The sequence below is a fragment of the Chiloscyllium punctatum genome, chromosome 40, assembly GCF_047496795.1.
Source record: "Chiloscyllium punctatum isolate Juve2018m chromosome 40, sChiPun1.3, whole genome shotgun sequence".
Taxonomy (NCBI): Eukaryota; Metazoa; Chordata; class Chondrichthyes; order Orectolobiformes; family Hemiscylliidae; genus Chiloscyllium; species Chiloscyllium punctatum.
The window spans coordinates 41,804,227-41,818,066 of NC_092778.1; the positions used below are offsets into that span (position 1 = coordinate 41,804,227).

The 13,840-nt window shown below is 38.3% G+C and overlaps 1 protein-coding gene across 4 annotated transcripts in view; it reads right to left on the reverse strand.

Moving 5' to 3' along the window:
- Positions 1-13,840, reverse strand: part of LOC140464494 (ankyrin repeat and fibronectin type-III domain-containing protein 1-like) — a 924,898-nt gene that overhangs the window by 732,779 nt on the left and 178,279 nt on the right. For all 4 annotated transcript variants that reach the window (XM_072559619.1, XM_072559620.1, XM_072559618.1 and 1 more), the window contains one exon: positions 6,919-7,103. In XM_072559619.1, the coding sequence (XP_072415720.1) occupies positions 6,919-7,103 (185 nt within the window). The remainder of the gene's footprint in view (positions 1-6,918; positions 7,104-13,840) is intronic.

Consider the following 13,840-nt stretch of genomic DNA (forward strand, 5'->3'; position numbering starts at 1 on the left):
GACATCTGTCTTATATCTAACACCCCTCAGTTTAAAGCTATATCCCCTCATGCGAGCCATCACCATCTGAAGAAAAAGGTTCTCACTGTCCACCATATCTAATTCTCTGATCATCTTGTATGTCTCTATTGTCACCTCTCAACCTTCTCTCTAACGAAAATAGCCTCAAGTCCCTCAGCCTTTCCTCATAAGACCTTCCCTCCATACCAGGCAACATCCTGGTAAATCTCCTCTGCATCCTTTCCAATGCTTCCATATCCTGCCTATAATGCAGCGACCAGAACTGTACACAATACTCTAAGTGCAGCCATACAAGAGTTTTGTACAGATGCAACATGACCTCATGGTTCTGAAACTCAATCGTTCAACCAATAAAAGCTAATACACTATACACCTTCTTAACAACCCTATCAACTTGGATGGCAACTTTCAGGGATCTATGCACATGGACAGTGAGATCTCTCTGCTCAACCGCACTACCAAGAATCTTACTATTAGCCCAGTATTCTGTATCCCTGTTACTTCTTCCAAAGTGAATCACTTCACACTTTTCTGCATTAAACTCTATTTGCTACCTCTCAGCCCAGCTCTGCAGTTTATCTATGTCCCTCTGTAACTTGCAACATTCTTCCCCACTATCCACAACTCCACCGATATTAGCGCCAGCCGCAAATTTACTAACCCATCTTTCTACATCCTCATCCAGGTCATTTATAAAAATGACAAACAGCAGTGGCCCCAAAACTGATCCTTGGTGTGCACCACTAGTAACTGAACTCCAGGATGAATATTTCCCATCAACCAACACCCTCTGTCTTCTTACAACTAGCCAATTTATGATCCAAATGGCTAAATCACCTTTAATCCCATGCCTAAGTAATTTCTGCAATAACCTACCATGGGGAACCTTATCAAATGTTTTACTGAAATCCATATGCACCACATCAACCGCTTTATCTCATTCATCTGTTTGGTCACCTTCTCAAAGAATTCAATAAGGTTTGTGAAGCACGACCTACCCTTCAAAAAACTATGTTGACTATTCCTAATCAAATTATTCCATTTTAGATTATTATAAATCCTATCTCTTATACTCCTTTCCAACACTTTACCCACAACCAAAGTCAGACTCATTGGTCTATAATTACCAGGCTGTCTCTATTCCCCTTCGTGAACAAGGAGAAACTATTTGCTATCCTCCAGCTGAGAGCAAAGTCAACAAGACAAGAGCAAAGCACTAGTGGAGGATTTAAATAAACTGGAAGGCAAAGATCAAGTCCTGAAGACTGCCAAATTCCTATGCACAAAATGAGGCACAGTTTTCATTGCACTTCTTTGGAATGCTACAGCAGGTCCAGGATGGAAATATTAGCAGGAGAGCAGAATAATCTATTGAAATGGCAAGCAACTGGGAAGTTGGGCCCTTTTAATGTACAGAGTGGAGGTGTTCCGCAAACTATTCATGTGGTCGATATTTAGTCTCGCCAATGTAAAGGAGGACACATTCTGAGCAGTAAATATAGAACAGTAGATCGAAATAAGTACAGGTAAACCACAGTTTCATCTGGTGGTGCACTTAGGCCCTTTTACAGTGAATTAGGAGGTAAAAGGGAGTGTTTCCCATCTGTGATTGCATAGAAAGTGCCATAGAGGTGAAGATGTGATGGGAGGAATAGAGAACTGAACCTGAATTTTGCAGAGGGAATGGTCCCTGCAGAATGCTGACAATGGAGAGAAGTGAAGGGAAGGGGAAAATTTGTTTGATGTGGTATCCTGGTAGAGGTAACTGAAATGGCAGAGGAAGCTCCCTTGAATGTAGCAACTGGTGAGGTGGAAAGTGAAGATGAGGGGACATTACCGTTGCTCTGAGATCACAGGAAGAATTCAGAAAATGGGATGGACACTGCTGAAGGCTCTGTAAACCATGGTAGGAAACAATCCCTCATTTTGAAGAAAAAGGAGAACATCTTGGAGGTACCCTTTAGAAGGTGGCATAATCAGGACAGATGCAACAAAGGAGAAACTGATATAATGGAAGCAAGGTATGAGGATGTGCGGTCAACATAACCGTGGGAGTCAGTGAGTTTATAATGGATGTTTGTGGACAGCCTATCTCCAGAAATAGAAACAGTGAAGTCAAGGATGGGAAGAGACGAGTCAGAAATAAAAGCAGAAAATGCTGGAGAACTTCAGCAGGTTTAGCTGCATCTGTGGAGAACAAACAAGAGTTTACATTTTGAGTCCAATATAGCTCTTATTCAGAACTGGATGTCAAACTCCAGCATTTTCTGTTTTTATTTCACAGATTTCCAACTGAAAACAAAGCTTATTGGGTTAAAATCATAGATAATACATAGATTAGTCTTGTTGCTTAGCTTTGCTCTGCTAAAGTTACTGTATTGTCAATAAATTGCTACATTTTTTGGTAAAGTGATAAGCCCAGTATCTAGAATCAATTATTCACGAAGTCTGGGATTGGATATTCAAAAAAAAAGCCTAGTTAGCAGGTTGTTCAGCACTTCTAGCCTGCAGAATGGCTGATACAACATTCTTCATATCCACTTTCCTGCATTTTCCCATAACCTTTGATTCCGCTATTGATCAAGAATCTATAATTTGGTATGATCATAACTGATCTCAACTCAGATGTAACTCCATTTTCCTGACTACACTCCATAACCTTTCAACTCAATTCCAATTAAAAATGTATCTCCTCCTTAAGTTTACTCAATATCCTGGCATCCACTGCACTCCGGGGTAGTGGGTTCCACAGATTTATGACCCTTTGAGTGTAGTAGTTTCTCCTCATCTCTATTTGAAATCTGCTACTTGTTACCCTAAACACCATAAGCTTTCCTAGACTACCTCACATAACGAAACATCCTTTCCACATCTACTTCTTTAGGATCTTATATACCTCAAGTAGATCTCCTCTCACTCTAAATTCATAGAGTGCAGGCCTAAACTAATCAATCTCTCTTCATAAGACAAACCTCTCATCTATAGAAAGAATCTAGTGATCCTTCTCTGTACTGCCTCCAAAAGAACTATATCCCTCCTCAAGTAAGTAGACCAAAATTGTACAGAATACTCCACGTGCAGTCTCGCTAATACCTTGTACAGTTGCAACAACATTTTCCTACTTTAATACTCTATTCCTTTAGCAATATATGCCAAAATTCCATTTGCCTTTCTTATTACCTGCCATACCTGCATACTAGTTTTCTGCGATGGATATTCATATTGCAACTTATATTTAATGAAATACATTTATAATCCAACTATGAAACTAATAATTGCCCATTTCCTTTCTCTAATCTAAAAGGGGGAAGATTTCTAGAATAAATTGTACTGTTCAGAATATGTAATTCTAAATATGCATTTCTTAGACGTTTCATTTCTTCTGTTAAAATCATTGTGAAAATGGACTATCAATTAATTATTCAACTTTCGCTATTTGAGTTTAATAGCAGAGATTTTATGGACTCAAAATGGTTTTTAAAAAGGAAACCGCTAACCTAAAATGGCTGCTAAGATTTATGGATAAGCCCGAGCAACCAAGATGGAACGAACAAAACCATCTGCCCTGTAATTAGCATTTTAATCAAGAGGCATTAAAACTCAGTGAGGTATCAAGAAATTTGTAATCCCTGTTTTACTCACATTTGCACAATAACTGCACACATTGAGAGATGAAACATTGCCTACAATTATTCAAATTGAAACAGTAACAGAAACACCAACATTGCAAAGGAATAGCATAAGAACAGCAGCCTTTGATCAAGAGAGAACATGCACACGACCTGATAAACCCAATAATACTGAAAGCTGTTCTGTCGCAAACTCAATGCAATGAAAAAGCAACTTGGAAAAATGTTCACTAAAAGCTTAAGATTTGCAAACTGTGCCATTGCTCAAGAAATGGAACAATAAAAGAACTGGATTCAAGGCATTTCATTTTCAAATCCTGAAGGGCTCCAAGATCTTTAACTGCGTTTAACTCCATTAACTTCTCATCTGCACTGTACATCCTCCTTCTTTGTAAGCTCATTACAAACTCTACTGCCTGTTTCATGTCACTTTTTTTTTTCAGAACAAATAATAAACTATTAAATCTTCACTGTCCCTCAATTATGAAATCATTGGAATTGACTCTCCATTTTTGCTTTGGATAACCAAATCTAATTGAAGTGTGATAGCTAGGTGCTAAAAATGAAAAAATGTCAAGAAAAACTTTGCTGCAACTCACTAAGAGGTTTTAAAAATGACCGCTCCTCATTTGGTTACAAGACATCAGAGCAACACTGGAGAAGAGCAAAATAATTGTCAGATAGTAGATAAACAGGAGGCTGGAAGAACACAGCAAGCCAGGCAGCCATGCTGGTTGTCAGCATGTTCCCATTTGGGAAATGGCAGGGTTAGTGTTAGAAAAAGGAAAGGAGGAGAAAAGAAAAGAGACAGTGGGTGGCCTATTAACAAAAATAAAGGGACAATTAAAGCCAATATTCTCGAGTCAACTGGAATTTACCAGTCAAACAATGGGTATCCCAATGCAACTAAAGCATGGCTGATATATTTATTTCTTGTGAGAGATCACATTTTTATTTTTTGAAAACATAAATTAAAATGTGAGTTGGAATTCTATAAATGAAAAGGTAGGAGAGTTTTCTAACTTGAAAATGAAGTGCTGCATATTTTTTGAGCTGATTGATACAATGTCACTGTTTGAGGTGTTATGGATCAGGCCAGAACCCCTCAAAACATTTGAAGAGGGTAGACCAAACCCTAAACCTGCTTAAAACAACTAGAAAGGTAAGAGTGGATTTTCCAGGAGGGATGCAGCTGGACCAACCACTTAGTTTTAAACTAAACAGGATTTATTTATACACAAACAAAAGAAAACCAAATTTAGAATAACATAACTAATTTGAAAACCCGATCAACTCTATCGCAACTTAGTGATGCCATTCCAAATACTTGCAACATCCCCATATACACCCCTTTCGCAAAAAAAGGTCAAATCAAACACAGGTTCTGACAGGAGCAATGTCAGAGAGAGGGGGAGAGGGTCAGAAAGACTACAATAATTCTCCGTGTGAATGCCTCTCACAACGTCCCTCCAACACAATGACTGCTCCTTTGATTTGCAACTGTAGATCTATCTGATAAGTTTTTCAGGACAATTTTTCTTATACCTAGCCTACATTTCTAAAACTTCAATTTCCACATCAGTAAATAATCCCATAGTATATGCAATTGCAGCAACAGGTACTGAGAAAAATCACAGTATATGTAGTTTAAAAACAGGTGTAACTTGGTTTAAGATAGTTGAACAAGTTAGCAATCCATGATCATCATTCAAGGTGGAAGTCTTTTCAATCTTCAGCAACAACTTCCTGCAACAAATTTACTCGGCTACACTGAATGAATAAACAAAAAGAACAACAAATACAGTTACAACTGAGATGCAATCACAACTCTGTTCAATGTTACAACTCAGTGCTTATCAAATAGCAGACTTAAGAAAGATCTAAAGTTAAACAACATCTGAAAACTGCCAGCCATTTGCTGAAATTAAATGCTAACTATATCCTTTTATTGCTGTTACTGTATTTTTGTGATTCAATCCCATCTGAAATAGAAGTATCAGAAGAAAAACCAGCATTTTAAAAATAAACAGTGCCCTTGTTTGTCATAATTTGAACGGTAGTTAATCCCATTAGAAATGTTCATTAATTCCTTTATAGTTTGTGAGAACTGTTGATCTTGGAATTGTTATTTTTCACATTCTTCTTAGCTCCGGGACAGGTGGGCAGAAAATTAAGATTACCCTTGAAATATAATGCTTTAAAAATTAGGTATCTATAGTTGTTGAATTTTTGCTTTTGCTTTATGAATCGTAGGCTCATTGTGTCAATTGCGACCAATTCGCTCATAGTCTTCACTGCACTGAAATGTTACTAAATCCTTCTCTCCAGTAACACTTTTCTTCTTCCCTCCTTTCTCTTTAATTCCTAACAAGTGCTGTGAACAATGCTGCATTGAATTTTGCCCTCCTGTCCATTCAAGGATTCAAAAACACCACAATCTTTCTGCATTAAAACTAAAACTCATCAGCAATTCCGAATTCACTTGCTCCTCAGGCCTCTAAACTACAGAATTCTTCACCTCCTGTCTTTCCTTATGTTTTCAAGAATTAGATTAATAGGTATTTGTTGAATCACAGTGTCGAGAGATACAGAGAAAAGTCAGATAAGTGGAATTGATATAAAGATCAGCCATAATGAGAACAGCCTGGAGAGGCTGAAACAAAAACAAAGTGCTGGAGAACCTCAGGAGATCTGGCAGTACCTTTGGAGAGAAAAAGAGTTAGCATTTCAAGTTAGCATCAGAACAATTCTGACCAAGAATTGTTGGACTTGAAATATTAACTCTGCTTTCTCTCTATAAATGCTGCCACGCCCTGAGTTTATCCAGAACTTTCTGTTTTTATTCAGATCACTAGCACCTGCAGTTCTTCACTCTATTTTAGCTTGGAGAGGGTGAATGGCCCAATTCTGTTCCTATGCCTTCTATGTCCCGACCAAAAGGTTTAAAAAGTTAATGTGAAATAAATTAATTCAATGGTTTTAACTTATCTCAACAGCTTCTGTAATTTTTCCAGTCTTGGTGCTGTTCTAAACAATGAGCTTTGGTTAGCAACCAAAACTGTGAACCTCTTAACAGAATGTGAAAATAAAATGACTTCAAATAGTGCACTACAAACATGAATAAAACAAAAATATAGTCACTTTACACAGTTCTTTACTGTGTAAACCCACTGACTGCTTTAAAAAGTGATATTTTACAACATTATACTATAAAAGTACTGAATGACACACTAGTTGGCCTTAAGTACAAACTTAACTTTCAACTCACCAAATGATGGCACTCGATATCCCTTTTGACTTTCAGTTGCAAGTAACAATTTACTCTGACTTCTGCCATCGTTGCTGTCAGATAACAATTCTTTGTGCGCTCTTGTAACAGTTGGCGACTGTGGAATACTGGGAAGGGTTCGAGACTTTGCCAGCAAAGGTCGTTGCAACTTCCTGTCCAAAGATCTGAGGAGAAACCAGAAAAGCAATTCCACCTTAATGTACAGAAAATATGCAGCCTATTGTTACCTTATTAGCAAGATAAGAATAGCTGTATATATTTATTCCTCAAAGTAATTTAAGTTTCTAACATATAATTTGGTCATAAAATTGTGTGTTTGATGGGATTCATCAATATGGTATTTGTTAATAAAACAATAATCATTGAAGAGTTCAGTTTGTCAGAATTTAATGTCATGAAAGATCTTTATCTCTATGCAAACAAGGTATAAACTAAGCATTTTAATGACAGAAAGCTTAAGAAACATTACCTTATGGCACGTAACAAAATTGAGAAATGTCACTGCAGCTTCTGCTTTAATCACACAGATGAGATAGCAAAACAGAGTTGTAAAGTAAACCAAACTGCCCTCTACTCTAACCTAACAAGATGCTTGTACTCGAGTCTCAGAGAGCAAGCCCGAGTGCACAGTTTTAACATTGCTAGTTTTCGCATCAGTAATCACTCTGAGGGATAGGTACCCTTTCGTAGATTTCTGAAACAGAGTCTCATTGTTGCTAAAGAAACATCACTGGTTGAGAATATGTATAATCAGTCTCATTGAGAATATCAATGTTTTTCCAAATCCAATTCCAAGTGACAAAGCATTCAACACTGACATGAAACTGTGTACATCCTAAAAACACTGACCAGACATGCAGTCCATTTTACGTCATGACAATTATAGCTCTCCCCCCCCCAACTCCACCCTGTATACCACAGAAATGATGGCATTATTTATATAAGTTGCATTTTTACCCAGAAGTATTAATAAAACTGCCAGAATATCATGCATAATGTGCTTTCATACATAGGGTGCTTTTACCAGATGGACCTATCTGTGTCAATCACATCAACTTTGGTTTATCTTTACAATGCATAACACATTATTCCAATTAAAACTTTACTTGATTATTATGTTTTAAGAATGTAGTTTCTTGGCATGAAACGACACGACCAGCTATCCTCAGTAGCCACACACACAGATGACAAGCAACATGAGTTCGAATGGGACAACACTACTATTATAGGACAAGCCAAATAGAGAACAGCCAGGGAATTCCTAGAGGTATGGCACTCATCCACAGATTCTATCAACAAACACATCGACCTGGACCCAATATACCGGCCACTGCAGCGGACAGCTGGAATGGACAACCGGAAGCGGCAGAGACAAACCACTATAAATGCCGGAGAAAACAACACAGAAGCGCTTCACAGGTGGCTCCCAAGCCCTGAGGATGTCACCTAGACAGGGGACAAAACGTCTGCAACTCAAATTCCCAACTCGGCGAACAGAACCACAACAACAAGCACCCGAGCTACAAATCTTCCCACAAGTTTTTAGGTATACAACATTATTATAGTTTGGGACAGTAGCTTTACATGTAATGTAAATGAAAGCTGCGATGTGTCCTGTGTTGGAATCACTCTCACATTAAGTCCAGAGGTTCAAGTGTTATAGATCAGAGAGAATTAGATAACATTATTAAGAGGGAGGTGCAAGGTATTAACATACGGGCACAATGCCAATAGTTCCTAAGTCGAGAATGTATAGACCCCGAGCCTCCCAAAGTCCCAGAAAGGTGCTATGGATTAAGTTGGAAACAGCTATGATTAGATTAGATTCCCTACAGTGTGGAAACAGGCCCTTCAGCCCAACCAGTCCATACTAACCCTCTGAACAGTAACCCACCCAGACCCATTTCCTTCTGACTAATGCACATAACACTATGGGCAATTTAGCATGGCCAATTCACCTGACCTGCACATCTTTGGACTATGGGAGGAAACCGGAGCACTCGGAGAAAACCTATGCAGACACAGGGAGAACGTGCAAACTCCACATAGACAGTCGCCCAAGGCTGGAATTGAACCTGGGATCCAGGTGCTGTTAGGCAGCAGTGCTAACCACTGAGCCACCATGCCACCCCTTTATGCTTAAACTATTCTTTTATTTCAAAGGTGAAAAGGAATTGGAAAAGAAGAGACAGGAGATAAAATAGTGCTTCCTCTAAGTCCATGAATATCACAATCAACGGGTATGATTTTGTCTTGCTTGTATTGTAGCCAACTAAGAGGAAACAGTAAGAGATACAATCAGCCAGGCCTGCAGCTTAGCAGAGAAAATGCTGTCTCTGTTGTCCACCGCAAAGAATGCAAATGGGAAGTCATGTTCAGACTGAGTTTATGAGGAGTTAAAGGAGGCGAGAAGACCTCTAGTCTGGAACTAGAGGAAGAAATCTATTGTATGACCCAAATTGTGAGAGGCAGTTTTGGCGTTAGAAGTTACCTGGCTGGGAAAATAAAATGGAAGCAACCCTGGGAGCAACTGTGAACTGTTTGCAATAAGAAATGTAATTCTATGGAGAGTGAAAAGTAAAAGGAACTGTTTGTTTCTATAGATTAAAGTGTGAATTGCCTATAAAGTGAAACGTGTTTAGTCAGTAGTGTTTATTTAATTTTAAAGTGTGAAGTCTTGGCATGTTATTGGCTCATCTGATAAGTGGAAGGTCAGATCTCTCTATGAAAGTTATCAGTCTCTAAAGAGATCATAATGTGTACATAGTGATGTTATGAAGACATGTTAAATTTGTAATAATGTATGTGCGTTCTAATTACTAACCACTTGCTCCTTCTAAAATGTTTTCCAATAGGAGCAAAAGCTCAGATGGGCAGTTATTATGTGCGAAATGCTAACCCCACAGAATAGAACTCAAGCTGAATCAGTGGATGATCATTGGACTACATGCACTGGGGAATTGATACAACAGTTGATTGAACTAGGATGCCAAAGAATGCATTACTAATTATTTAACAGAAGTGGTTGGAAGTTTTTGATATGGCATCATGGTAAGATATACATCCATCATCAATGCCAATTCCCAGCATTACTTAGCTACTCCCTTAGTCTCTCCCTGAGCATGGTTACACAGCTGAGTGGAAACAAACTGCTGGATATCAGTAAGGCAGGTGATAGTCAGTCACCCAGAAATGTTGACATGAGGATTGTAGATTTTGCAGACACACATATGAGAATATGAAGAGTGAGAAAACTCTTCCCTAATTTGAAAAGTCTAAGGTATTTGAAAAAATTAAAGACACTTTCCTTTGTCAGACTGAAATGGGGATATTTCCAAAGGTAACCTTGTACAGGTATAAAGAATAGTTGTTGGAAAAGGAATTAAAAAAACAGAATTATATTAGGTTAAAATGTGAGAATAAGGTCAAAAACACAGATAGTAAAAGGACTTATTAATTTCAGACTTTAAACAGAAAGACTGTGTTTTTTGGCACAGAAAGTGGCATCCCTGCCTCTGAGCTATAAGATCTGAGTTCAAATTCTACTCCAGGTCTCGAAGACCAAGAAAGGTAATTTGTAACATGGCTAAACAGATGGAATAACAAATGCAAACTGTAAGAACTGTTGATGCTGGAAATCAGAAACCAAAACAGAAATTGCTAGAAAACTCAGCAGGTCTGGCAGTATCTGTAGAGAGAAATCAGTGTTAATAATTTGGTTCCAGTGATCCTTCCTCAGAACTGGGAGGATGGAATATCATTTTTTTAAAATCCTTCCAACATCCGTCAATGGCAGACAGTAAGAACTGGAGCCTCTACTATCACTATCTACAGTTACAACACACAACTGTACAAAATATATTGCCTACACCAATCCAGATTCCTTGAAGGGCAGTTGATGGATGATCAGTATGGATCAGATTGGTACCAACAACATGGATTTCATCACTGTATCAGCTGCTGTTGATTCAAAACCTGCATCTTAGACCAACCCATGATTGCGATGCCATAGACCAGATCTGCCGTCAGGCAAAGAACTCAAGAAGAACATGAAATTATTTTTTATCTTAGCATGATCAACAAATGGAATCCACATAGTAAAGTGGTAGCAAAAATCCTGAAAGCAAGTGAGAGATGAAGAAGTGGTAAAAGGGAGGAACACTTTGGAGTCTTTCTAAATGGCTAAATTTAGATGAGCCATAAATTAATTCCTGATGTATAATTAACTTGTGATACTCTCCAATTGAAAAGCTTAATTACATACTCTAAAATGATTCCATGCTGTATTAACTTTGAACTACTAATGTACTTCTAGAAAGACCCTTATAATCTGAAAAGTTGAGCACAACTGAAGGAATCTTTTGTGTTGGTCCTCTGTCCAGCAGGTTACATATTTTGCAATTTCACCTGCTTGTGTACCTCATTAACTGTGCTTTGCTCTTCACTTGACCTTCACTAATGGTCTTTTCCTCAGCATTAGATATAATGTTTGCCAGATTAAGAATGGGTTACACATGGTGCTGTGAGATCTTGGTTGGTGCTCTTTCTCTGCTGGGGCACCTAAAAACAACACAAGGATAACATTCTTCAGAAAGTTAGCAAAGAAGCAACCTTTGCAACATGAAGTCACATGGTAAGACATTAGGTTGTCATTTTGCAATATCTACCTGCAAACGAGAAAGTGAATGAGTGAGTAAGTTAATAAGAAAATCAGGATGAAACTTAAACGACATTAGCCACAAACATAGACGCAGCGATCTTTGACATTATCCTTCCTTCAGTCCCTCTGTTACCTCCAATCCCAGAATTTCAATGGCTATTTCATTTTAAGGAAAAAATATTGCAACTGTAGTGATCTCTTCTTAGTTGCACATAGAATCATAGAATCCCTACAGTTTGGAAACAGGCCCTTCGGCCCAACAAGTCCACACCGACCCTCCGAAGAGTACCTCACCCAGACTCATTACCCTACCCTATTGTCCTATATTTACCCCTGACTAATGCACCTAGCCTACACATTCTTGAACACTATGGGCAATTTTTCACGGCCAATTCATCTAATCTGCACATCTTTGGATTGTGGGAGGAACCTGGAAGAAACCCACGCAGACATGGGGAGAATGTGCAAATACCACACAGACAGTTGCCCAAGGCTGAAATCGAACCCGGGTCCCTGGCACTGTGAGCCACCGTGCCACCCCATATGTTGCCTTTTATTGTGTATAATCTATTCCTGATAGGAAATTTGATAGAAATCCACATTGGTACTTTGCACTGGTTCCATTCTTGATGCTAGGCACATTTACACGAATCAACAGATTTATATAACAGATTGTACAATTCTCAGGAACAGCCAAGGTATACTTGTCAAATTCAAAAATGATAAACCATCAGCAAAATGCATGGTTTCCCTCCATGAGATGTATCAAGTTAGGTCGAAGCCCAGTCACAGTTATAGACAACAGAGTAAAATAAAGCCAAGTGTTGGTTCATTTATTTTGAAATTATTCACAGTTCGGCAAATTTCTTCTCCACCTGCTCAGAATACAATGAGACAACATTTACTGTTGTCTACATTCATTGTGCACTGGTTGTGCTCTTTATTGTGCCAATTTCTTGAAAAGGGATAATCCTTTTCACCAAATTTCTTGCAGCAAAGTCTCTAAATCAGTGTCTAAGATCATTCTTCCCTCTTTTATTCCACTGCTAGTCATGGCCTCTTTCCCCATTATCACACAAGATAATCAGAAAGCTATGCAATAATGCACAGCATTTAAAGAGTAGAGATCAAATTATCATGATATTGAAACTTTGTACATCAGCCCCATGGGCTGATATAAATTTCCCAATGTGCGATATAGTATGAACACAAACAAAAGCTCCAAGTATAAAGATAAAAACATTAGAACAAAGCAAACCCATAAAATAAAAATGGAGCACAAATTCCTCCAATACATAAATTGTGTTATAAATCTGATTGAGGCAGAATTACTTGTGTTTTGTACAGATTTGCTGTTTGATGTTGCCAGGTTGCAATCGATCATCAGAGCACTTCATCAGAACAAAGCAAAATCAAATACTCTGAGAGGTGAAAAGGTCTCATTAGATTAGCATAGTCCCTCAGGAGATATATAAGGCATAAAATGAATCCTAAGGATTTACTCAGGATTTCACTAAATTGCTTCGTATTGATTGACCCATCTTCAATAGGATATTTAGCAAGTAAACTTCACCCTATTTCAACAGAGACATAGGAACTGATGCTGAAACACACTATCTTTTAAAAGAACAAGGACACATTTCTCATACATGTAAATTAAAACGAAATTATTAAATTATATCAGGTTACACAACCAAGTACCTCCAGGGATGTATCTGAGTTTCTCCTCCATTTCTTCACGAAATGACAGTGTGGTTGGCAAGGCCAACATGTGTTGCCAATCATTAATTGCTGCAGACAAGCTAGTCATGAGACACCTTCTTGATCTGCTACATTTTTCTGGTCTAAGTATACTCACAGTGTTGTAAGGGAGAATGCTCTAGCATTTTGACACAACAATAGTAAGGGAACAGCAATATAATTTCAAGGTGGGATATTTGTGGCATTGAGCCAAACTTGCTGGCCATGGTATTGGTCCCACGCATTTCTTGCTCATGTCCTTCCAAGTGGAAGAAATTATGAGGGTTAAAGGTGTTGTTGGAACAGGTTTAGCAAGTTGCTGCAATGCATCCTGCAGTGGTGGGTAGGTTGCTGGTGAAGGGGGCTATTTTATCCAGGAAGCTGGCAAGCTTCTTTCAGGGAAGTAGAATTTACTCATCACATTCCTGATTTGCTGGCAGGCAGGCTTTCATGAGTCAGGATTAACCACCTTTAAAGTGATTTCCAGAAAGTGATTATTGT